This window comes from Camelus bactrianus, chromosome 25 (assembly GCF_048773025.1).
Source record: "Camelus bactrianus isolate YW-2024 breed Bactrian camel chromosome 25, ASM4877302v1, whole genome shotgun sequence".
NCBI classification, from domain to species: Eukaryota; Metazoa; Chordata; class Mammalia; order Artiodactyla; family Camelidae; genus Camelus; species Camelus bactrianus.
The window spans coordinates 38,503,610-38,528,880 of NC_133563.1; the positions used below are offsets into that span (position 1 = coordinate 38,503,610).

The window sequence follows — 25,271 nt, forward strand, 5'->3', positions numbered from 1 at the left end:
CAGGGGGTGAGCTGGAGTGACCTCAGGGTTCCCCTTCCTTTGCTTCCCGATGTCCATCTCCTTGAGAACCACGGTTTCACGTGTTTTGTCCAGTTTGGGTTGTTCTGGTCGGAATGGCAGATGGGTCCATTTTTCCCCACCGGGCTGGGAGCTGATGTCTCTTACGTTAGTTTCTTTTTGTTTGCTCCCATTGAGCCGGGTGCACTTGGGTGAAGGGTGTTCCAGACCTGCAGAGTTGGAGCTGGTTTCCTGAGGCCATGGAGAGAGGCAGCTGTGGCTTTTCACAGGGCAAGGCCTCTGCCCAGGAGTGGGCTGCTTCCATGTGGACTCGATGGGCTCTGGGAGCTCAGGACCTGGGTTCCACGTGAGGCTGTGCCTGCCTCTGAGAGCTGCTCTGCAGTTCCTCCTGAGCCGGCTGCCAGCGCACCTCACTCCCGCCTGACAGCTGGGCTGTTTTCAGCCCTTCATCTTTTTGGGCTTTGCGATTTCTTGCTGCTGTGTTGCTCTGCCGCCATTGGAATATGTGTTTTATTCTTGTTTTCCTGGCTGTTTCAGATGCTCCAGGAAGGAAGGGGAAACACCTTGCTGGCACCACCATCTTCTAGCCCGTCTTCTCCATTTGCTTTCTGTCCACCTGGAACACCTGGAAACTTCCAGGCTGCTAATTTTATCTTTCCCTATGTTCTAGTTCTCTTTTGTGTTTATTCCTTTAAAACATGCATCTTTTCTGTCATTTCATTGAGGTTTTGGCAGGATAGGTGAATGCTTGGGACCAGTCTGCCTTCCTGACCTAGCATTCTCACTTCTTTTTAATTCCACCGCCTCCCAGGAATCACATGACTTCTCACTCTGCCTCCTTCCTGTGTGTCCGCAGCCATGTGAGCATGTCCTGCATGCTCGGGAGCGGATCATGGCAGCGCTCCTTTACCACCTCCACCCTCCTGTGGGCGGGCAAAGGGCGGTGCGCTGCAGCAGGCAGGACATGAGTGTGAACACAGTCTGGTCCTCAGAGAGTGTGGCCACATGGTGAAGAGGGGAGGTGTTTGCACGTTTCATGGGCTCTATTCTTTGGGTCTGTCTGTTGCAAGTGGCGCTTCGAGGCTTGGGGTGTTTGAAAGCTGTAGCTCTCGAATCCCGTGGGCTGTTTGCATGGTTGGTTTCAGATGCCAGCAAGCCCGCTGGGTCCCTGTGCTGCCCGGCCAGGCTCTCTCCGCCAGCAGAAGGCTCACTGAATCCTGTGCTGGGATTCTTAGGTGTGGGGAGTCCTGGCCCCGCAGCAGTCGAGGCCCTTGTCCTTGCCCTCAGGGGGAGGTGTTCCTGCTCTGCACAGACTGGCAGCAACACTAGGCCCTGTGTCCGCCCTCTGCCCTTCATGGAGGGCAGGAAGGTGCTGTCGGTGGACACAGTGACCACACTTGCCCAGGCTACCGCGGGGCATCTGGGATGGCCCTGTGGGCTGTCCGTGTGCTGGCGGGGCTGCTGGGCGCTGGGAGGGAGTCCTTTGTCCTCCGAGAGTGGTTGAGCCAAAGTGTGGCAGAGACAGTTGCACCAGAACAGAGTCATTTGAATCTTGTGTTTTACACAAACATAGTATAGTACCTGCCCGTACATGGAAGAGGCTTATGTGTTAAAGGCAGCGTTTTGGTTGCTCCAGGCTTGAGAAGAGCTGTCCATGTTCACACCGGCCGAGCGGAAGCCGAGACCACAGTGATGGGCGAGTCGCGCGTGAAGAGTAAGTGCGGGGCTCTCAGGCGGCCTCCGTGTCACACCTGCTGGCTCTTGAGTTTGGGATGCAGCGGAGCCTGTGGCATCGAGTAAATGGGGTTTGAAGGAATGACAGTGCACGAACACTTTCTCAAGTTTTCATTAAAAAAAAAAAAAAGAAAACAGAGCACTGTTTATGCAGATGCGGACACAGAGGTGGCAAATTCGGCCACAGGCTCAGTCTGGTGTGGGGGCAGCCTTTGCTTAGCACACAGGGCTTCGTGCTCCACGTGGGAGAGCCCCTGTGCCTTCGTCCCTTCCTCCAAAAGCCCCACGGCCAGCATCCCCTCTGCCTGGCCAGTCTTCCCCCAGCCAGGGCCAGCTGTTTGCTGAGGGTGTGGCCCATGGCAGAGCGGAGGCTGGGGAGCTGCGTCCCTGCCCCACAGGACTCCATCCCCAGGGGTGAGGGAGGCTCTGCAGGCCGCTGCCAGGCACCGAGCTCTGAGCTCTCGGCACACTGAGGATGGTGGGGTCCTTCCATGGGGTGCGAGGCAGAAGAGGCCTGGCTCCGAGTGGGAGAGTCTGGGGTGATGAGGAGGAGTCTTCAAGAGCTGCTGGTGGGACTGGCATGCCGCCCAGCAAGCATAGAGCAAAGTGTGGGCCAGAGGACCACCTTGGAGGCTGCTCCCCAGGAACCCTGAGCCTGCACCCTCTGCCTTTCATAGGAGCTCCTGTCCAGCAGGGGCAGCAGACATGGAGCAAACACAGCCTGGGTTGTAAGGTCTGGGTAGAGGTGAGGGGAGTGACCTCAGAGCAGGCGGCCAGTGGGTCCTAGAGACCCTGGCAAGTGAAGTGGAGGGAGGGAGTGGGTTCCGAGACTAGGTCAGGTGTGTGTGGCTGAGGTGTGCGAAGTGGCCCAGCTGGTGGGGCCCTGAGGCATGCGAAGTGGCCGGGGTCTGAGGACTCAGAGGCTGAGCATGGCGGTGGTGGCGTCAGTGCTGGGCCTGAGCACCCACACCGGGCTTTGTCGTGCAGAGCTGGCCACCGTCCTGCTGGACGCCATCACTGACAAGGACCCTCTGGTGCAGGAGCAGGTGTGTGGCTCCCTGTGTGCCCTTGGAGAGTCTCAGCCTGAGGAGGCGCTCGGCGTCTGTGAGGAGCACCTGCGGCAGCATGACAAGGTATCCCTGCCCTTCCAGGGCGGGGCTATGGGGGCTGTGGGGGCTGTGGGGAGGAGTCTGTGGGGGGAACATGCAGGGTCTGGTGGGTGTGGAGCCGACCAGCCGGGCTGCTGTGGGCAGAAAGCCGCACCTGCAAGTCCAGGCTCCCTTGAGGCCGGCATGTCCAGGGTAGATGAGCTGCCCTGTGCCCTGGGGGCCAGTCCCATAGAGGGGGACTGGGTGGTCAGCACCACAGGGTCCATCCGCTCGCTCGCAGGCCCGGTGTTGCTGTCCCCTTTCACTCTCCTGCCAGAGACTACATGGCTGTCCCTGCCAGCGAGAGAAGGCCACTGGCATCAGCAGTCGCTGGAGCCCGTGGACGGGCCTTGGGGAGGGGCTGTGCCCGGCAGCCTGGGCCTGGGCTCCCAGCGCTCCTGCAGACTGCCGGTGGGTGGGTGCGGCCACTCGCAGGCTTCCTCTTCGGCTCTGCGGAGCCCGGCCCTGCAGAGGTGGCTGAGCGCCCACCCATCGCAGAAGAGGCTCCTGCCAGCTGCCTTTCTCCAGGGCCCTGGCTCCAGGCTCCTGTGACACTGACAGCTCCCTGTAGTAGGAAATAATCCTGCAGCCTTTCAGTTTTCCTCAGGGCGTGATTTAGGCCCATTCCTGGAAGGAAAGGAGCCTTGCAGTCTCAAAAGATCACTTTTCTTTTTGTTTTATTTGACACTTTGATGACTAAAAGGGGCTCTCTCTGTAGTGTGTTCGCTCCCCTCTGCAGCTGCCACCTACTGGGGGAGAGAGCCCAGTCCTGCTGCGGCCCTAGGACGTCTCCCTTCGTGCAGAGGGTACCCTGCTGTACCCGGCTGCCCTGCTGTTCTTGGCCTTTGCAGGTTGCACAGAAGGCTGGGGCTGCTGCAGGGCTGTGGGTAGGGAGGCACGGTTCACAGATTAGCCAGGAAGGGCATGTCCACCGCGGCTCCCCTTTGGACTCGCAGTGCCCCTGCTGGGCGTCGGGGGGGGCCGTGCTGAAGTCCATGTCTGACTGGCGGACGGAGATTAGGGCTGCCCTAGCTGTATGAAGGAATGGCCAACAAAGAGGAAAGGTGGCTGAAAGAGGGTTTGTTATTTTTAGCAGTTCACAGCAAAATTGAAGTCTGCTTCATGAAAACTTGTTATTTTCTATGTCATTTATGACTTTACCCTCTTTTTAGCCTTTTTAGTTTCTTTAACCAGCTTTATAAGCAAAGTTCCTTATGTTTATAGTAAACGAGTGTTGTTGGGAGCTGTCCTTAGAGCATAACCCTTGTTGGGCACCCCCGGCCTCTGCTGCCTCGTCCTCGCCCTGTGACCGGGGGCTTCTTTCCCTCGCTTGTGCTTCTTCATAGCCATACTGTATTGGCTGCATCTTAGCTGACTGAGTCTCTCTCCAAAAAGATGTGGGCCCACAGAAAAGAGCCGAACACTCCATCTGGTCATCAAAGGTGGGGCAGCAGCTTGAAAGCCCGCGATACTTTGTGGATATCAGCTTCTGGCAGCTTCTGCTGCCGCCCGGGGCACTGGGGCACCTTTGCTCTCCAGCAGCTGGACCTGGTCTGTGCTCCTGGGTGGTGGCGGGCCTCACTCCTGTTGGCCGAGGCTCAGCATGGAAGAGGTGGACACAGGGACAAACAGGCTGCTTCACAGAGACTGTCAGGCCAGTGGGCGGGAAGTGGCCTTGGGAAGAGCGGCAGAGAGAGCTGCTTAGTCTGCCCAGGCCTTTGTGACAGAACGCCACAGGCTGGATGGCTTACAGACAGCAGGCCTGTTCCTCATGGTTCTGGAGGCTGGGAGTCCTAAGATCAGGGTGCTGGCAGGTTCAGTGCCTGGTGAGAGCCTGCTTCCCCCGAGTCCTCACCTGACAGAAGGGGTGAGGGAGCTCCCTGGGGTTTCCTTCCTGGGGGCACTAATCCCATTCCCCAGGGCTCCCCGTCACAGCCTGATCCCTCCCAAAGGCCCTGCCTGTGTCGTCCGCAAGCTGCCTCGGTTCAGTTCCCGCTGTGTGAGGATGGCAAGGGGCCTGGGGGCCTGGTGAGGCCCAACCGACCACTCTATCAGGGGGACCTCCGAGAGTCACTCCTCTGCTTGTTGAGCTCTCGAGAGCAACATAAAATGGAAATACAGCCTTTTCTTTAAAAATAAGTAGCTGTTGCAGTCTCTAGCAAAATCCCAATGATATTTTCTGCAGAAATAGAAAAGCCCATCCTAAAATTCATAAGGAATCTCAAAGGACTGTGAATGGCAAAAACATTCCCCAAAAAGAACAAAGTGGGAGGACCCACGCTTCCTGATTTCAAAACTTAACTACAAAGCTACAGTAATCAAACCAGTGTGGTGCTGGCACAGGGGCAGGCACGTAGCCCAAAGGAATAGAATAGAGAGCCCAGAAACAAACTCTCACATGTGTGGTCAGATGATTTTCAACAAGGGCACTAAGACCATTCAGTGGGGGAAGGACAGTCTTTTACAAACAGTGCTGGGAAAACTGGACATCCATCTGCAAAAGAATGAAGTTGGACCCCTACCTCACACCATACACAAAAGTTAACTCAGAAGGGACCAAAGACCTAAATGTAAAACCTAAAACTGTAGAACTTAGAGGAAAACATAGGACAAAAGCATGGGGACATTGGACTTGGCTGTGACTTCTTTGACACCAAAAAGCAGGCAACAGAAGAAAAAAATTGACAAATGTGACTTAATAAAATTTTTCATAATTTGTACATCAAAAGATACTATCCATGGAGTAGAAAGGCAGCCCCCAGAATGGGAGAAAGTATTTGCAGATCATACATCTGATGAGGGATTAATATCCAGAATATATAGAGAACTCCTAAAACTCAACAACAGAAAAACCAAACAGCCCAATTGAAAAATGGGTGGAAGACTGGACTAGACATTTCTCTGAAAAAGATACATGAATGGCCAATAAGAACATGAAAGGATGCCCAACATCACTAATCACTGGAGAAATGCAAATTGAAACTGCAATGAAACACCACCTCGCAGACATCGTGACCGCTACTGTCACAAAACCAGAAAGTAACAGGTGTTGGTGAGGTTGTGGAGAAACTGGAAACCTTGTACAGTGGTGGTAGGAGTGAAAATTGGTACAACGGCTGTGGAAAACATTATGGTGATTCCTCAAAAAGTTAAAAATAGAATTATCATATGACCCAGCAATTCCACTTCCAGGTAAATACCCCAAAGAATTGAAAGCGGGGTCTCTAAGAGGTATTTCCACACCCGTGTTCATAGCAGCATTGATCACATTAGTCAAAAGGTTGAAGCAACCCAAGTGCCCATCAGTGAATGGATGGATGAACAAAATATGGTCCTTCCAGACAATAGAATATTATTCAGCCTTAAAAAGGAAGTGAATTCTGACACCTGCTACAGTGTGGATGAACTGTGAGGACGGTATGCTCAGTGGAATAAGCCAGTCGCAAAAGGACAAATACTATATGATTCCACTTACAGGAGTTATAGAATAGTCCAATCAGAGACAGAAAGTGGAAAGGTGGGTGCCAGGCTGGGGGAGGGGAATGGGGGTTGGTGTTCCGTGGGGACAGTGTTTCAGTTTTACAAGATGAAGAGAGTGACAGGGATGAGGGTGGACGGTGGTGGTGCTGGTCACACAACAAGCCGAATGTGTCTGGTGCTCCTGAGCTGTGCTCTTGAGACGGTTAAGATGGTGACCTTTGTTACGCGTATTTTAACACACTACTGAAAAGCAAAAGACAAAACAAGACAAAGCTGCAGCCGGGAGTGACCCCATCAGTAGGACATTGTATTTTCCCCAGATATAAGCTGTACGTTTTTACTTAAAGAGGGTTGTTACTGCGTTCACTTTTCAGCCATGTGAGGCTTTCCTTGGAGAAGGATTGTTCCTGAGTGGGGCCTGTCCCATCTATTAATGGAGGTGGGGTTTTAAAACAGTGCTTACAGCCATAAAACAAACCAAAATTCAAGCCAAATCCTAGAACGAAAGTAATGCATGTACAAAGCTTTAAACTATATATATCTCCCTATGACACATTTTTTAGGGAGTACATCTTTTTGTGGGGCACCTAGGTTTCTGGTTCCAGTCCATCACAGCTACGGACCCAGCGGAACCACTGTGTCCCGCTTCCCTGAGGGCAGGTTGGCCAAGACCAAGTTGGCCCGCCGAGTTCTGGCAGACTGTGAGCAGAACCTGCAGAGCTCAGGGCCGGGCACTTCATCTCTTCCTTTTGATTTTCGGGGGGAAAAAAGCAAAGATCCCACCCAAACATCTTCATATACGAGAAGAGGAAATAAAAGCAGCTAAAAATGGGTACCTAATACACTGTGATGTGTATTTCCAAGACCAGGAGCCAAAGAGCAAAGCGACAAGAAAGGAGTGATGAGTCCCAATCACGTAGGGTCAGTGTTCCGGCTGCTTTTCAGAGCTGTTCTTCCCAACTTAGCAGGGATTTTGATTCAGTGGAATTGTACCATTTACAGTCACTCCCACCTTCCCCAGATTCTCTCACTCCCCAAAGAAAAAGTGCCTCCTGTGTCCAGCTTGCCACTCAGTGACTTCCAGTGAGGCAGCTTAGCCCCGCCGGGCAGGGCAGACTCCCCCCAAAAACCTCATATCCCACCTGGGAAGAGTGCCAAATTACTACAATCTGAAATAATGATTTATTACCAAATTTAGAACTTAAACGCAGGCAAGCCTGCTTGCTGAAGCCTGAAAGGAAAGGGAAGAGCTTGCTTACAACTGGAGTGGCCAGTACCGACGCAGTGTGGCCATCACTGCTGCCACCAAGACTTGCCACCCCACAGGACATTGGAGAGTTTGATACTGAGAAGAGAAAACTGAAAATTGGAGCTTCCCCCAGAAAACGATGGCCAGTTCCGTGTGAACTGCTGGTCTACCCAGGGGTGTGGGTGCTCCACGCTGGCTTTTCTCAGGAACAAATGTCATGTCCACTGGTGGCCTGGCATGAGTGTCTGTGCAACCCACTCAGCCGATGTGTCTCGAAACAGACATGCCCGGCCGAGCGAGCCCAGCAGTGTGGTGCGGGGTGTGTCTGGGACTCCCTGCACCCACACGGCAGCTCTGAGCAGCTGGCTGCGTGCCCAGGCCGAGGGGTCGTCCACTCCGTCTGAGCAGTACCTGGACGTCCTCCGAGGCTTCCCTCACCGAGCGGCGCCGAGGCCGTATCTCCTGTGGGGGCTGGTGCTGGCACACTCCTGCCCTCCCCGCTCTCCCCCGTGGGCTGCACCCAGTGCAGGCTGCTCTGCAGGAGGGATGGGGGCGTGCTGTTGGGGAGGGGCTCCTGCCCCAGGGTCACTAGCACCCCTTCCTCAGCCTGAGTAGCTGCAGGGAGCAGCTGGCCTGAGTGGCTCCCTCTTGCCTTTCTTCCTCCTGCCGCACGGGCTCTGTGCTGTCCCGGGTGGCCCGGCCCCTCCCACTGCACTGAGACTGCCCGCTTTGTCTGCACCCCTGCCTGGGGGCTCTGGGAGTAGTGGGGTCCTCAGGGAGAGGCCGGTCTCAGTCTTTCGTGGCTCCCTGAGCACTTCCTGCCCTCACCTCCCAGCCCTGTGATGCCCTAGGACTCGGGGTGGACAGAGCCCTTCCTTTGGCTGGGCTCTGCTCACCTCTGGGTCTTCTGTCCTTGCGGTGTCATCAGGGTGAAGTGCACAGAGGAGGCGCGCAGGGCCGGATACAGCAGGAGGGGCCGAGGAGGGGCTGTGTCAGGGCTGGGGCGCGCTGGCTGGTGGCAGGTTCACCCAGGAGGTGGGGCCTGCTGGGCCACTCGGAGTGGTGTCATTTCACACTGAAGTCTCAGAAGGCCCGCACTCCTTCCTAAGCTGGAGGACGGGCTGTGAGAGACAAGCAAGGCCCCCTCCTTCCCCGCCGGTTTCTCTCCTCAGCTTGCACATCCGTACCGGGCAATGATCCTGAGGGCCATGGAGACGGTGGTGAACAATCACCTCAGTGAGCTGGACAAGGACACGGCCAGGGCTGTCATCCTCCTGGCTTCCGGCGAGATGACCAGAGTGAAGGTATGAGGGGCACCTGCGCTGGCCTGGCTGGCTCGCCCTGGCTCGGGCAGGAATCCTCTTTCCGAGGCCTTTCCACCCAAGTGCGTCAGGAGTGTTTGTCTGGCAGCTTCAGCACTGGCCCCTCGGTCCTGTGTACTGACTACCCCTCTGGGGTGAGGAGGGTCAACCCACAATTTCAGATGGAAACAGAGAGCAAAACTCTTAAACTCCCAGGGCACAGAGGCACCTGTGCCCGGCTCTGCTGTTTGAGGGCGAGTTGGCTCTGTGTGGGGCCAGTGCTGCAGCCCGGAGAAGAGGCAGCGTGTTCTCTGATGTGACCAAGGGCAGAGTGGCTCAGGGTTGCCTCTTGGGCGACTTCAGGGTGAGGTACTGCCTGCTTGGGTCAGGGTGTCAGTTCAGGTTTTTGGGGGGCAGGAATTGGTCTACGACTGGCAGCAGGCGGCCAGCAGTGTCCTCGTGGCGGTGGGGAAGCGGTTCATCGGCAGGGTGATGGAGGAGCTGCTGAGCAAGTTCCAGCCCGGGGTCCTGCCCCACTACTTCGTTGTGCAGACGCTCGCCAGCCTCTCAGTTTCCAATGGTAGGTGGCAGCTCGATACCCACCCCCAGCCAGTCGAGGGGCCCTCCAAGAGCCCCGATGGCACCCCATGCCCTCACAGTTCTGTCATGAGCCCCAGGCTGTGCAGAGAGCGGTCCTGGCACGTGGCAGGGCCCTCTGCCTCTTCCTGACGCGCCTGTCTTGCAGTGTTCGGCATGGTGCCCTTCCTGACGTCCGTCCTGAGCACCATGCTGCCCATGCTGGGCGCCGCCAAGCACGACACCATGAGGGTGGTGTTCTGCTCCGGTAAGACGGGGTCTCTGCGGGGCAGGGGCTGCGCACTGCTGGGCCACTCCTGGGCCTTCTGACTCCAGTGCCCCTCTGGGGCGCGTGGGTCCTTTGGGCTGTAGGAGGAGGGTGGGACATTCAGGGGAAGGGTGACTGCAGGCGGGGCTGGGTGGGCACTGCTGCAGGTAGAGGCCTGGCCTCTGCCCTCTGACTGCTTTTCTCTGCTGCTGGGTTCCCCCCACCCCCCCATGCAGACCTCACACTGCAGTCCTCTGAGGCCTGGACACTTGACTGGGGGTGCGGAAGAGGCTTGCCCCACGCTGAAGCTGCTCACAGTCCTCCCCCTGCTCCGTCCTGGAAAAGTGACCTTTCCCTGGGCATTTTGGCGCAGAGTGCTCTGTCTCACCCTCTGTATGTGTGGCTCTCTGTGTGCCTGGGCAGGGGGTGGTGCCTCATGGCACGGCGCTTCATGGGAAGAGGGGGCTCTTGTGAGAGGGGAGTAGAGGATCCTGAAACTGGGGGCTGAGGGGCTTGGGCCTCCTCCAGCAGCCACCACACTGCCCTTGTCCGTCGACTTCCTGGTGTCCCCAGTGTCCCCGCCCATCTCAGGAAGACCGCGGGCTGGTACTGCGGGGTGGGAGGGGGAGGCTCCCACGAGGACAGGAGCCTTGTTGATCCCAAGCCCAGCCTGTTAGGAGGTCCTGGGCTTCCGCCCTAGGCAACCAGGCCAGGGGGAATGTGGAGGAGGCTTGGTTACACTCGGCAGGGGCGTGGTCGGGTGTGGTTACAACGAGAGGGTGTGGCTGCGGTGGGCAGGAGGTGGGGTGGGATTGGGGTGGGATTGGGGTGGGGCTGGGGGGCTCTGTAGTCAGGTGGAGGGTTGGAGGGTTGGTGTGTTTGAGGAGGGGTCCCAGGGAAGCTGTCCATCCTTTGCACACCTGGGGACTTTCCTAGCAGGGGCCTAGCTCTTTGGGCTCCAGCCCACCCTGTTCCTGGTGGCTCTCAGGGGCCCAGGGAAGGGCTCCAGCTCCTGCCAGCCCTCTGCATAGTCCCCATGTCCTCCATTCTCTATTCCCTGCTGTGGCCTCTTTGGTGCCTTCCTCTTGCTGGCTCCTCCCACCTGTGGGTGATGGCAGGTGCTTGGATTGAATGATGGAAACCCTCTTTGACCTAGTTTTGGCTAAAAAGGGAATTTGCGACAGGATCTCCAAGCAGCTGTGCCAGGAATTACTGCTGAGCTGGGAACGCAGGAGCAGGACGCGGAAGGGACCCAGGCAGAGCTGTGGGTCTGGGCGGGGTGTGTACCTTAGGTGTGCTGAAAACAGGGTAAGGGAGCAGGGGCAGGTGGGGGCGGAGACCAGCCTCGGACAGCGAGCATCCAGGCTGGTGGTGGTGGAAGAGCCTGCGTGGAGCCGTGGAGCTGTGTGCCCTGGACAGCTCCCCCGGGAAGCATTGGCAGCGCTCCTGGGAAGCGCTGAGCGCTGTGTGGAAAGCGGACATGCAGTTCTGAACTCTTCGTGCCCTTCCCTTCACAGGCCTAAAGTTCCTGCAGTTTCTACCCTGTTGGTGTTTGTGTAGGTGGGAGGGGCCAGCAGGCACTCTGTCTCTGCCGCGCTCCTACTGAGGTGCACTCCTCGCCACAGATGGGAATTCAGTGTCTGCAGTTGGAGGAAAGACCATGGAATGGCCTCAGGCAGGCCAGGAGAGTCCACATCAGCCCGGCGGCGGCCCGCGTGGGCCGGGAGAGGGCTGAGGCCTCTGGTCCTCGCAGGCAGCCTCTGGTTCTGGGCAGATCTGTGCCCACTGCAGGAAGGAGGCACAGGTGGGCAGTGGCACGGGCACACTCGGAGGACCTTGTCCAGTTTGCGGGACGCTGCGGCCAGGCAGGAGAAGAGCTGCAGGGAGGCCCCAGCGACGGTGTCGACACGTCCCAGGCAGCAGGGTCATGCATGGCCTGGCCACACTCTCTAGCACTGACCGGCAACCAAAAGTTACTGCCCACAAGGAAAGTCTCTGACGGGAGAGGCGGTAGCAAAGTAAACAGAAACCGAGACTTGGGGGAAGCAGACGGTTTAGAGAGAAGAAAACAGGCAGGAAAGAAACTGTTCTAACACACTGAGGGAGGTAAGAGAGGGTGCCGTCACGGAACAGCGTGGTGCTGTGAAGAAGCTGCGCTCAGAGAACCAAACCAAGCTTTTGGGAATTAAAAACATGATAGCAAAAATGGAAGACAGAAATGGAGAGGAAAATTGAGGAAATCCTCCAGAAAACAAAGCAAAAATGTGGAAATAGGAGAGAGAGAGAGAAGAATTAGCAGGCGAGACCGTGAAGCCAGCATTCAAACAGAACAGCCTGGAAAAGACGAACGGAGAAAGTGGAGACGGGAGGGTCATAAATAATCCCCACATCTGCCCTGAACAGCGGCTGCTCCGGGTAGAGAGGTGCTCCAAGGAGCCACGCCAGGAGGCTTTGGTGGGGGAGCTGGTCCAAGAGGAGGCTGAGGGAATAGGATGGCCTTGGCTTCTTCCCAACTCCAGGGAGGGTGCCAGAAGGCCCTGGTGGAAGCCGGCTGAGGGTCCGAGTCCAGTCCAGATGGTGCTTGAGCTGAAGGATGGAAGAGACTTTTTTCTGAGAAGCAAGGATCAGGAAGGGTGTGGCCCCACGTGGCGTGGCCAAGGGAGCCCCAGGATGTGTGGCAAGAGCTGAGGAGGTTGCATTAGTGACTTGTGCCTGGAGAATACGGGAGACTCGCACCCCAGACCATTATTAAGTCTGGAAACAAAGCGGCACTGGAGTGAGTGGGTGGGCTCCAAGTGGCAGGGGCCCAGAAGGCTGGCCGGAAGGAGCTGGCCCTGGCTTTGTGGGGAGTGAGAAACAGTGCACATGCGTTAGCTGTCCAGAGAAAGCCAAACTGAGTGTTCGCTCCTGAAGGAAGGGAAACTGTGTGTGTGTGGAACTGATTAAGAACTCAAGCCTAGTAACAAATTCAGGGGTGGGTTTCTGCTTCTGGACATAAAGTGGCCCATTATCCTGAAAGAACTTTCTATGCAAAATACCTAGAAGCCCTGGTCAGTTTGACCAACAGCCTGACCGAACAGCTTAAGGAGGCAAAAGAGTAGGGCAGACCAGGGTTGCGGGGTGGGGGCACCTGCAGCCGAGATTTTAGCAGCTGAGTGGCAAGGGGACCAGAGCCCCCCAGACCAGACCCTCTAAGGCCCCATCCTCAGTGAGAGGACGACTGAGGACACAAACCCTCGGCCATGGGCTCCAGGAGTAGTTTTTTTCCAAAATGTCTTTAAGTTCTCTCTTGAGCACTTGTGACATGGTTGCCCTTCTGTAGACGGAGGCTTAGGGTTTATTCTTCCTGTTAGACTGCGAAACCCATGCTGAGAAATTCGCCTGACGAGTAGGCTGGGTTAGAGGTGCGTGGGCTGGCGAGTGGGCCCGTCCAGCAGATCTGTAGTCCCTGGGGTCGCCCTGAGGCGGCCTCATGGCTTGGCCCTGCCTGGCGCTGGGCTCTGGCCTCCGGAGGCCTGGCTCTGAAGCTCGCTGTCTCGGGGACCCCCCCCATTTCACCTCAGTACCCTTCCCCTTCCCTGGCACCCAGTCTTCCTTCCACGCAGGTACTGGGGGCCCACGCCTGCCTGCACAGCAGCCCTTGGGGAGCATGTGGCCTGCGTGTCTGTCAGGGGGAGGTGGGCACAGCCCCTTCTGCCTTACAGCAGACTGGCGGGCTGGGTGAGTGCCTGAGGGCGTTTTGGGGAGGTTGGTACCTGTACTGGTTTCCTAGGGCCGTCGTAACAAAGTACCACAAACTAGGGGGCTTAAAACAATAGTAACGTATTCTCTACAGCTCAGGAGGCCAGGATTCCACGAGTAGGGGGTGACAGGGCCGTGTGCCCTCTGCAGCTCTGGGGAGAGCCCTTCCAGGCTCCCCGGCGTCTGGAGGTGGCGGTGACCCTTGGTTTCTGGGCTCAAGGCTGCATCGCCTCGGTGTCTGCTCCTCCGCACCGTGTGTCTGTCTCTCTAAGGATACAGTTGTGTCGGGTTTAGGTCTCACCCTACCCAGCGGCGACCTCATCTTAACTAACGGCATCTGCAAAGACTGTATTTCCAAAAGCTGCGTTCTGAGGTTCTGGGGAAGGCGTGAGTCTGGGGGACTCTTCACCCCAGCACAGTTCTGTAGTCCCAAGCTTGGCATCCCGTGGGCCATCGGGGGCTTTAGAAGGTGCAGTGATGCAGAAGTAGGTGCCGCCTGCCAGCCTGTGCAGCACGCACCACTGGGGTCCCTGCAGCTCTGCAGCACTTCAGCGAGAGCACCCTGGAGTATCTGGCCAACCTGGACCAAGCCCCGGACCCCACGGTCAGGAAGGACACCTTCGCTGCCGATATCTTCAGTGCCTATGACATCCTCTTTCACCACTGGCTGCCGAGCCGAGAAGCCAAGGTATGGCCTGCTCGGGAGTCTACCTGCAGGTCCCCACAGAGCAGGGCTTGTTTTCTGAAGCCTCCCCTTCCCCAGGGCCCCAGTGCTCCCTGGGGGAGGGCCTGGGTGTGATGACTTCACATGGGTCACACGTGCCACCGTGGTTTGGACGTGAACACCTGTCACTGTCCCCTCAGCTGCGACTGGCTGTGGTGGAGGCCCTGGGGCCCATGAGCCACCTGCTGCCCAGCGCGAAGCTGGAGGAGCAGCTCCCCAAGCTCCTGCCTGGAGTCCTCGCCCTCTACAAGAAGCATGCTGAGACCGTGCACGTGTCCAAGGTGCGGGGAGCCTGGCACACCAGGTGGGGGCAGCCCTGAGGGGGTCACATTCCTCCCTACCACCCTGCACTGGATGGGAGCCTGTGAGCTGGGACCACTTGGCCTCCTGGGGCCCCTTTCCTGATCCCTCCCCTCTCCTCCGAATTCTAGGTGCAGAGGTAGGGCTTTCTTATTTAAGCACCAAGGTGGGGTGTACTCTGGGAGGGTCCCACAGTCAGCCCGGGTGGGGCTGGGGCCTGAGGGGGACTGACAGCCCCTCTCCTCCATGCCACGAGCAGAGCCTGGGCCAGATCCTCGAGGCAGCCGTGAGCGTGGGCAGCCGCACACTGGAGGTCCAGCTCGACATTCTCCTGGCCGCTCTGCACACTCAGGTGGGCTGGGGGCGGGCCAGTATGGACCCCAGGGTGGTGCTGAGGGCTGGTCCAGCCAGATGGGGCTGAGGTGGGTGCAGCTCTCGGCGATGCCGCCACCTTGTCTGCTCCATGCTGGCTCGTGCAGTGTGACACAGGACACCCCTCCCCAGGCCTGCTGGGGGCAGGAGCAGGCCGCCAGCAGGGCAGGGGCAGCGTCTGCACTGGGTGTGGGTCCCGAGAGCCCGAGCACAGGCAGAGCAGAGGAGAGGCCCAGGTGGTCATGAGCAGGACCTGGCGAGGGGAGGGTCCTGAAGGCTCTACCAGAGAAAGAGCTTGGAGGAGGCCCCTCAGCCCTGCAAACCAATGCCCTTCCGGTCAGATGAGAGGCATGGAGGTCAGGTGGAGGGAACTGTGCGGGGAAGCGGGGTTACTCTGCCGTTGGTGGGCTGTGGGCTGAGCAGTGGGGACGTGCATTCAGTCCAGGGAACTTTCTGAGGGAGAAGGAGAGCAGAAAACCTATGGGAGCGAGAGCAGGCGGCTCTGCAGGGGCCGGGCTGACTCCTGGGCGCCCCTCACTCCCCCATCTCTGGGCCTGTGGCTCCTCCCGCACCAGCTGGGATGCCAGCCTGGCCCCACAGACCCCTGGCCCAGCCCTCACCTGCTGCACACACAGACTGCGCCCCTACTCTTGGTCCCAGCGAGGGGCTGGGGGAGGCCTCCAGTAGAGAGATTAAACAGTAATTTAAGTGCGGTGAGCAGTGGCAATGAACTCGAATAATTGTACGAAATGGATAGACTCCTAGAAAAAAATTTTAAATGTCAACATTGGCAGTGAAGAAATAGAAAACTTGACTAAACCAATAAAGAAATGGAAACAACATTCCAAGACCTACCTTCCTTAGAACAAACCCAGGACCCACGTGGCTTTAAGGTTGAGTTCTACCAGACTTCCGAGGAACAGCTAATTTCTGTCCCATGCAGGTGGGCTTGGAAGTTAGAAAAAGACCCAGAGCCGCCTGACTGATTATGTGAGGCTAGTCTTGATTCCAAACCCAAGTCAGAACCCGTCCAAGAAGGTGTGAGAACAATTACGAGGACAGACGTTGGGCCCTGGCACATGGTGAAGCTGACTGACCCCACAGCGTACCCCCACCACTGGGGCGCTGGCCCTGCCAGGGATGGGGGCTGGTTAGCTGCCTTCATCACAGAAACAGATTAGGGAGAATATTCTCTGATCTCAATCGATGCAGAAAAAGTTCTTAATGAAGTCTGACACCTGTTTATCCTTAAAACTCTCAGCAACTAGCCTTGGAAAGGAACTTCTTTAACTTGAAGTTCAGATGCCAAACCCTCAGCATTCATCAGAATGACTGGGACGCAGCACGCCCCTCATTGTCAAGAGTGGGGGAGCCGCCCTTGGTGTTGATGGCAGCGGGGCAGCTCCTGTGAGGAGAGCGGCAGCAGTGGGCCGAGAAGCAGTGGGGTGGGGGAACCTAAGATGTACGGACCGTCAGGTGTAAAATCAGCTGCAAAGAGGGATTGCACAGTGCAGGAATGTAGCCAATTTTGTAAGAACTATAAATGGAATATAACCTTTAAAAATTATATTGTAAATCTGTACTTACATAATATTGTACATCAAGTATACTTCAATTAACACCCCCCCCAAAACCCCCAAACAGAAAGGAAGCGGGAGGAGAGAGGGCAGACCTGTCATTTACCTTTGCCAGCACCTAGCCTCCATCCCCGACTCTGCTTCCCCTTCTCCCAGACTGGCCGGCCCTGCCCTCCCCTGCGGGCACGTGCGCAGCAGGACCTGGGGGCCTTGTCTGTGCACTGCTGTGTCCCAGTGCCTAGAATAGTGTCACCTGTAAGCACTCGAAAGACTTATTTCAAGGATGACTGAGTTACTCATCTAGAAATTCACTCATGTGAACTGAGCCTGCTCACAAGCACTCGCACTGAGTTCAGCAAGGTTGCCAGTGACCAACCAGCCTGTAGAAATCCACAGCCCTTTCCTCCACCAGTAGTGACCACGAGAAAGTACAAAAAATGACATCAACAATAGGACATAAACTTATTGTGAAGTGTCTGGGAATTAATCTAACAAAGGATGCCCACAATCTCCACAGAGAAAAAGTTTACAACTCTGAAGAAAGTGAGAAAAAATGAGATATGAAGCACAGTGACACTTACTGTAGGAATGACGGCATGAAGCCAAAAACAAGCAGCTGTTGTCTGTGGGACAGAACGGGGCTGGAGAATGGGCTTAAAAGGGAAATATAAACACATAAAAGCTGAGAAGGTAGAAAAAATGTGGTATTTTCTTTTCTTAGAGCTGTCCACATCTTTCCTTTTTCTATTGGATCTTAGGGTTTTTTTCATATTGGTCTATAGCAGGTTTTTACAGTCTTGTGTCATGTATGTATGAATGTCTATCCCTACTTTGTCCTTTACTTTGTAGCTCTGTTTATGATCTTTGGCCCCAAAAATTATTCCTACATCAACATTTATCCATCTTTTATGCTCTAGTTCAGGCTGTGTTATTTACTTAGAAAAGGCTTTCAAGTTCCACGATCAGTTTTTAGATTCTCCCATTTCACCCTATACTCTTACTGTTTAATCCATCTGGAATTTATTTTAGGGAAAGAGTAAATGAGGATCCAGTTTTATCTTTTTTCCAGATGACTCCCCATTTGCATTAGTTATCTGTTGCCATTTAACCAATTACTGCACAACTTAGCACCTTAGGACAGTGGACAGTTGATTATCTTGAAGTCACTGTGGAGTCCAGGACCAGCTCAGTCTCCCTCACAGGGTCAGGCTCATGTGGGCTCCCCTGGCGGGAGGGTCTGCTTCCAAGGCGGCTCCCTCACTGCCGCTGGTGGGAGGGAGGCCTCCGTTCCTCCCCGGCCCTGCTTGAGTCCTCACAACACACACTGGCTTCCCCAGGACAGGTGACCCAAGGGAGCAGGCAGGAAGCGGTGGTGCCTTCTGGGACCAGGTTAGGTCTTTGCCATGGAAATAGCAAGGAGCTGGCTGGGAACCTGGAGCAGAGCCTGGGCCCCCATTCCCCTCAGCTCCTTCTCTGCTGATCAGGACGGGCAGAGCCCAGGCTAGGGCGAGCCTGTGGTTCCAGGGGCTGCTGGGCACTTTGGGGGTCGTGAGATGGGCTGTCCAAAGAGTCACCTTAGAGCCCTTTGTACGGAGACCCCGTGAGTGTCCTTAGCTGTGCCCTTGAGGGGTGTGTGTGGCCTGGGATGCTCCCCAGAGCTCAGCACCCTGAGTGTCACCTGCTGAGGTGCAGTGGGGCCCAGAGACACATTTGCCAACAGCCTCTGTTCTTGCTTTTTCAGTGCAAGTTTTTCTGTTACAGTTTGGAACAAATGGATGTAGGTGTTTGGTTTCTAGTCCTGTCTGTATTCGAGAGATGAGTGGGTTCCTGTGTGTGCCCAAGAGTGTAGTGCCCAGGGGGTGGGACTCTCTCCTTCCTCATGAAGAAGTGTCCTGGGAGTCTCTTCTCCTGGCTGCTGGTGGGGCAGGGGTTGGGGTGGGGAGCGGAGAAGGAGCCCGGGCTCTTTGCCCTTAAGCTGACTTGGAGGCCAGCTGTGTGTGTGCTGCCCCCTCCCCTAACACAGCGTGGGGGCGGGGGTCCCTGAAGGGGAGAGCGCTGGAGGCCGAGGTGGTGCACCCGCCGTGGGGGTGGGGGTGGAAGGCCGGGCTCCCGCCAGTCTGTCTGGGCCCAGCATCTTCCAGAGGGCTGGCCCTCCCCTCCAGCCCACTGGGCCCCAGGCAGCCGGCTGGCCTGTGACCACTGCCCTCTGTGCCCGGGCAGGTGTGTGTGCCTGTGGAGTCGTCCAGCCCGCTGGTGATGAACAACCAGAAGGAGGTGTTGCGCTGCTTCACGGTGCTGGGTGAGTGGCCGGGGTTGGGGGGAGGCCCTTTGTGTTGTCTGGGGTTCTGCCCGCTGAGGCCTGGCTGGGCTGCAGCCCCCAGCGTCCGTCCTCCTGGCCGCCAGGGTGTGGAGGCACAGGTGGCCCACGGAGAGGACAGCTTGTCACCAGCAGCTCTGATGAGCACTTGCCCTGCAGCTTGCTGCTCACCTGACCGCCTGCTGGCCTTCCTGCTGCCCAAGCTGGACTCTAGCCACGAGAGGACCCGCGTGGGCACCCTGCAGGTGCTGAGGCACGTCATCTACTCGGCCGGTGAGTGCCTGCGGGGAGCCGAGACGCGAACGCAGATATGGGCCATCTCTTAGGTGAAAAGGAGCATTGTGCCTTGAACTCTTGAAGTACTGTTCCCAACTTTCCATTTTGCAAAATTCCAAACTTTATGAAAAATTGCAATAGTAGGGCTCCTCTGCCTGCCAGCAGGTCCATCACAGACGCTGTCTGCGGACACTAGGACGTGGAGCCTTTGCTCTGGGCCTGGTCGTCCCCACTGGGCCAGCGGCTCGGAGCCTTGCAGCCTGTCCCGTGGTCTGCTCGCCGCCACTCAGCAGGGGGTCTGGTCAGAGACACACAGCTTAGTTAATCTCTTGGACACGGACCTTTGGGATGAGCTGAGGCCGTTCTGTAGAATGGCCCTCAGTTTCCACATGTATGACGATTTCCTCACAATGAAACGGAAGGATTCAGGTTTCTTGCTTTACAGCTCATGTGGTCAGTGGTCAGCGCGCGCACGCCACACGCCTGCGCTGGTTCTCCTTGGTGCGTCTGGGGCACTGAGCCTTGGCCAGGGGTGCGCCCAGCCTGAGAGCTGAGGCCGTCTGTGCAGTTGTAGAAGCAGAGGGGACAGGAAAGACCATGCGTGGCCCTGGAAGCCTGAATCTTCTCTGTCCGGCACTTTATGGAACAGCTGGGCAGCTCATGACTTTTGAGGGGTGACAAGGCCGCAGCTTGTGGGGGTGGGGGGAAGACCATACTGGGGGCTGGGCTGTGCCGGGCGCTTGACGTGGATGGGGAGGACAGAAAGTCAGGCCCAGCAGCCTCTCCCCATACCCGTGGCGTCCACCCCCCACCCCCCACCGTCACCAGTGAGGAGGTGAAGGGACAGGCCTGGGGGACCTGCAGGCGGCACCGAGCCCTCGGCAGGCACAGGACCGGGCAGCCTGGCTGGCGGCGTCTCACTGCCCTGCTGTTTCTGTAGTTAGAGGCGCTGAGCGCACGCGCACATGTGTGTTTTCCTCCGTGAGTGCTCCCGCTGCAGTGACGTCCCCAAGTCCCCTCTCTTTGCCCATGTTTCTCGTTTTCCTCTAAGTTGTTTCTCTGGACACTGACGTGCGTGTCAGTGTCAACGTGCAGAGAACAGATTGTTTCCTTAGCCGGGTGATGTAGTTGAAAATGCACTTTTTCACTCTCCAGTGCGTCGGGGACTTACAGTGTCAGGACATGGAGATCATCGTGTTTTGTCATTTTTGAGCCTGTCACACGTACAGAAAACGTACGCCATTTAAAGTTCAGCTCCACGTGTGGTCCTGAGAAGAGCCCTCCGTCCACCCACGGCCAGTGCCGACTAGGACCCTACCTCGCCCAGGAGCCACCTTAGGCTCCCCCACGGGGAGGGGCAGTGTCGCCATTGTGCAGGCTGTGCGCTTGGGACCGCAGGTGTGAAACACTGGACGATTTCCTGTAGTGACCTGTGGGGGTTACCGCGCAGCGGGGTTCCCACGCCCTCCTCCCCATGACGCGTCCAGTTGATCAGACCACTGCAGCCTCTCCTCTCCTGGGGAAGGCTCGCAGCTTTTCCAGTTTGCCGCTACCACGAACATCTTCCCGAGCACAGTCTGTTGCACGTGACCAGGGGTGGAGTCTCAGGTCACACGGAGGCACACGTTCCGCTTTGGTAGATGAACCTTCCGTCCCCTAGAGTAGCCGTCTACACCCGTTATGCGTGCACCCAAGGCGCTCCTCGACCATCCATTTCAGCGGTGTCAGGGGCTGTGCTGCGGTTGGGCACGCTTGCAAGCATATTTCTCTTAGAATGAGAAGTTCATTGAGAACTTGTTGGTGTATCAGAAGTCCTTAAACATTTTTATTTACTTGATGACAACCAGATTTATTTTGTTTTTTCAAATTTATTGAGATATAATTGACATATAATGTTGTGTGAGTTTACTTTTTATTTTAAAAAAATTTTTATTGAAGTATAATCATTTATAATCAATGTTGCGTTAGTTTCTGGCATACAGTATAGTGATTCAGTTGTACGTACGTATTTATTTTTTCATATTCCTTTTCATTATAGGCCATTACAAGGTATTGGATATAGTTCCCTGTGCTGTAGGACTTTGTTGCTTATCTATTTTTTTATTTTTAACTTTTATTTTACTTTTTATTTTTATGTTTTTTGGCGGCAGGGGGTGAGGTAATTAGGTCTATTTATTTATTTTAGAGGAGGTACTGGGGATTGAACTCAGGACCTTCTGCCTGCTAAGCACGCGCTCTGCCACTTGAGCTATACCCTCCCCCCATCTATTTTATGCAGAGTGGTTGGTATCTGCAAATCCCAAGCTCCCAATTTAATGTGGTAGAACTTCAGGGCATACTACTGGATGGACGGCACAGCCTCTTCCCTGGCTGGGGTGGCCGAGATCAGGACCTCCTCTCCCCTTGCAGGCCTTCCTCACCACAGGAGCACTTGCGTCCCAAATGCCAGCCGTGTGGGAGGCACTGCCATGTGTCTGAGCTCCTGCCGGCTCTGGGCACCTGCTGGAAGGCCCTGCTACTGTCTGTCCCAGAGGCGAGGACAGGAGGCCAGCTGAGGTTCAGGAGTGCCCCTGCCTCGACCAGCATGAGGGGCGGATCTGGGATGCAAACCCAGGTCGGAGTGAACCAGAGCCCCACTGCTTTGAAAAGTCCTCAAACTTTGAGTGAAAATGTCATAACATGATGAAAATGTAGGGCCCTGGTTGGGTTCCCACAGGTCCTAAAGGAGAGCGTGTCCCTCTGCACCGGAGTCCAGGGAGCATGTCTTGTGCCAAGTGGACAGCACACCTTCCCAGTCAAGTCAGTTGTGTACAAAGTGCCTGCCTCTTGTTTTCTCCCCGTGGACGTCTTTCTGTGTTGCTTTCTTGTCTTCTGGTGTCAGCCATTGTTACTGAAGAATCTGACGACAACCTGAACTTCCTTGTAGAGGTTTGGTCTTTTTCGCTTGGATGCCCAAAGGAATTTTAATTTTTTATTCTAAATCCAGGAATTTTAATGACTCTGTTGGCTGCTCTGAGGTGATAACTTTTCCTCAAGAATGTGGAGGGACCTTTCATGTGTAATTTCAAAACTTAGTTTATCTCAGGAATTTTTTTTTAAATTACAGGATTTCGATTTTCCACTGTTTCAAAATCCTTCTTTGGAACTCTCTGTTATATGTGTGTTGCTTCATCTTTGCCTGTCTGCTCTACTTTTAAAATCAAATCTTTTAAAGCTTTTTGGCCTCCAGTCATCTTTTCCCCCCAGAGTTTCATTTTCTAGGGCTGAGAATAAATTACATTCGGCAGAATGCACAAATCTTGAATGTCCAACCTGGTGACATTTTACACATTGTTCACCCATGTGACCATTACTGAAATCAAAATGTGAAGGAAAAAAATCCCCAAAGTTTCCCTGTACTTACTCTCAGTCACTCCATCCTAAGAAGTAACTGTTTTTCTGACTCCTGCCACAATCGGTTAATCCTGCCTGTTCTCGAATCTCATGCGAGTGAGTTCGCTGTAGTAGGTAGTCTGTCTGTCTGCCTTCTCTTCCTTCCATAAGGCCTTTGACGTTCATATGTGTCATGCGCATCAGCTCATCCTTTGCTGTTGCTGAGCTGTATTCCACTATGTTTTGTGAAAAAATGCTCTCTTTCCTGTTAATGGACATGGGATTGCTCCCAGGTCTGGGCAGTGATGAAGAAAGCCGCTGTGACCTGACCTTCCTGGTACAAGTCAGTTTGTTGGCACGAACGTGTTTCTCTAGGTGCGGAATTACGGACTGAGGACAGGTGCCTGCTTAGCATTATCACAGACTGCCAGGTGGCTTTGTGAGTGGCCGCCCTGCGTCCTGGCTCACTTGCAGCGCTCGGCAAGTCCTGTCGCTCCGCGTCCTGCCGGTTCTGGCGCTGTCAGTCTTTGTAAGTTTACCATTTTGGTGGGTGTGTAGTGCTGTCTCACCATGGATTTAGTTTGAATTTTCCTAATGAATACGTTGGCCAATCATCTTTTCACATTTATTGACCTTCACATATCTTTTTGTGTGAGGGAGGTTCCTGTTCAGGTCTGTTGCCCATTTTTAAATTGGATTGTTTGTCATTATGGTTACGTTTAAGAGTTCTTTTTTGGATACATAAAGGTATGTTCTTTTATGGTTTGTGCCTTTATGTCTAATAAAAACTTTGCCTTTCCAGATGTCACGAAGGTGTTTTCTTCTAGAAGCTTTACTGTCGGCATGTCCATATTTAGTTCTGTGACTCATTTTTAGTTAGTTCTGGGGTGTAATGTGAGATGTAGGGAGCCGGGTTTGCTTTATTTTCATGTGGACATTCAGTGGCTCCAGCAGCGCTTACTGGAAAGACTTTTCTTTCCCCGCTGAATTGCTTTAGTGCTTTGCAGAAAACCCGGTGGCTGTATGTATTAGTCGGCTGAGGTTGGGTACAGAGCACCCCAGCCATCAGGGGCTTAGACAACAGAACGTGTCCTCACAGTTCGGGGATCAGAGTGCTGGCAGGTTTGGTTCCTTCTGAGTCTGTCCTGTGCCCTCGCCCAGCTTCAGGTGGCCCCTGGCATCTGTGGACACATCTCCCTGATCTCTGCCTCCATCGTCATCTCGGCCAGTACCTCCCTGTGTCCCAGCTCCCTCTTTTCATGAGGACACCAGTAGTCCTGGGCGAACGTCCCACCCTGTTCCAGTGTGACTTCATTCTGCCTTTGCTTGTTACCCCTGCGGGGACCCTTTTCCAAGTACAACCCCATTCCGGGTGCCGGGGGTTTGGAGTTAAACACACAGGTTTGGTGGGAGCAGGGGACACAGCCCAGCTCGTAACATTCTCTATTAGCAGGTGTATTTCAGGACTCTCTTCTTTCCCACCAATATCACATCCACATCACACTTGTAATTCTTTTTTTTTTTTTTTTTTTGAGTAAAAGTAGGTTTATTCAGAGAGAGGCACACTCTGTAGACAGAGTGTGGCATCTCAGAAGGACAGCGAGACCTACACTCTTAATTCGTACAGCTTTGCAGTGAGTCTTTAAGTCTGGTAGTGTGTCCTCAGCTTTGTTCTTCAGGATCGATCATCCTCATCAACAAGAAAGCCCTGGTCGCTGTGAGGCAGGTCGCAGGCAGAAGCCACACAGAGCCACGTGTGGCTCAGTGGTTCATTCAGGACAAACACCTGTGTGTCCACAACTGCACCCTGGTTCACCCAGCCAAGAAGTGACAGTCACCCTGACTTCCCAGTAGTCCCTTCCTTGTAGTTTATGGTTGTGTCACAAAGCATACTTCCCTGAGGTGCGTTGTTCAGTCGTGTCTATTTACAGACATTTTATGTGTGTGTGTGTGTATGTGTATACTTACATCTCTCCTGTTTTGGAGGCTTGGCCTTTGGTGGTTTTGAGGTCAAATACGCGTAACACACAGCTGACCACGCGAAGCATCTGAGGTGTGCGGTCAGGGGTGTGGTCTGCATTCATCTCCAGAACCCTTCCGTCTTGCAGAGCTGAAGCCTGGTCCCTGTCAAGCACAGCTGCCCGTGTTCAAGTCTCCTGAACCAGGTTCTCCTCAGGCTGTCCTCCCACTTGCGTTTATCTGGGGGGAGCCTGGACGGTCCAACGCGGAGCCCCCGCGGCCGGTGCTGCGGGCTGCGTCCTCAGCGTGCAGGTTGATGTTTTCTCTTCCGAGTTTCTAGCAGACTGGCAAGAACTTGGATGCAGAGTCAGGATCAGACTCAAGTTCAGTCCCTTTGGCAGGACGGTGGGAGGCACCTTCTCTCTCCTGCGACTTCAGCGCTAATGCTCAGTGCCTGGGGCAAGTTTGGCGCCGGGCCAGTTCTGTTTCTTTTTTATTGATTAAGTGAAATACCTTGGTAGAGACTCCCTCATCTACCATCCGGCCGGACGGAAGTGCGGCCCACGTAAGAAACGCAGGCTTAGTCACTGCCTCTTGTCTTACTTGTCAGTTTCCAGGATGGTAGGCCGGTTCCCCAGCTCCGCCTAAAGGTGACCAGGCGCATGAATCCAAACATGCTTGACGGGTGTCAGTTCAGCTCAGTTATTGACGTCACTGAAGCTCACACTGTGTCCTTCTGGGGAGTGGGGGTTCTTTGAGTTCTGAGTCCTGCAGCATGACCTCCGAGCTCTCCGGCTGCTGGAGTTCTGGGCTCAACTTCTGTGTTTCTTGCCCCAGACCTGGAATCAGCCTTTTCTCC

The 25,271-nt window shown here is 55.2% G+C and overlaps 1 protein-coding gene across 11 annotated transcripts in view; it reads left to right on the forward strand.

Moving 5' to 3' along the window:
- MROH1 (maestro heat like repeat family member 1) overlaps positions 1 to 25,271 on the forward strand; it is a 65,914-nt gene that overhangs the window by 8,228 nt on the left and 32,415 nt on the right. For 10 of the 11 annotated variants that reach the window (XR_012502166.1, XR_012502167.1, XR_012502168.1 and 7 more), the window contains exons 2-11: positions 1,655 to 1,732; positions 2,740 to 2,885; positions 8,802 to 8,933; positions 9,348 to 9,510; positions 9,676 to 9,774; positions 14,052 to 14,203; positions 14,380 to 14,520; positions 14,799 to 14,891; positions 18,709 to 18,787; positions 18,965 to 19,078. Coding sequence is in view for 8 of the 11 variants with exons in the window: in XM_074352720.1 (XP_074208821.1) it covers positions 1,711 to 1,732; positions 2,740 to 2,885; positions 8,802 to 8,933; positions 9,348 to 9,510; positions 9,676 to 9,774; positions 14,052 to 14,203; positions 14,380 to 14,520; positions 14,799 to 14,891; positions 18,709 to 18,787; positions 18,965 to 19,078 (1,141 nt within the window). In the remaining 3 variants the exon portion in view is untranslated. The remainder of the gene's footprint in view (positions 1 to 1,654; positions 1,733 to 2,739; positions 2,886 to 8,801; positions 8,934 to 9,347; positions 9,511 to 9,675; positions 9,775 to 14,051; positions 14,204 to 14,379; positions 14,521 to 14,798; positions 14,892 to 18,708; positions 18,788 to 18,964; positions 19,079 to 25,271) is intronic. The other variant, XM_074352717.1, reaches the window with a different exon arrangement.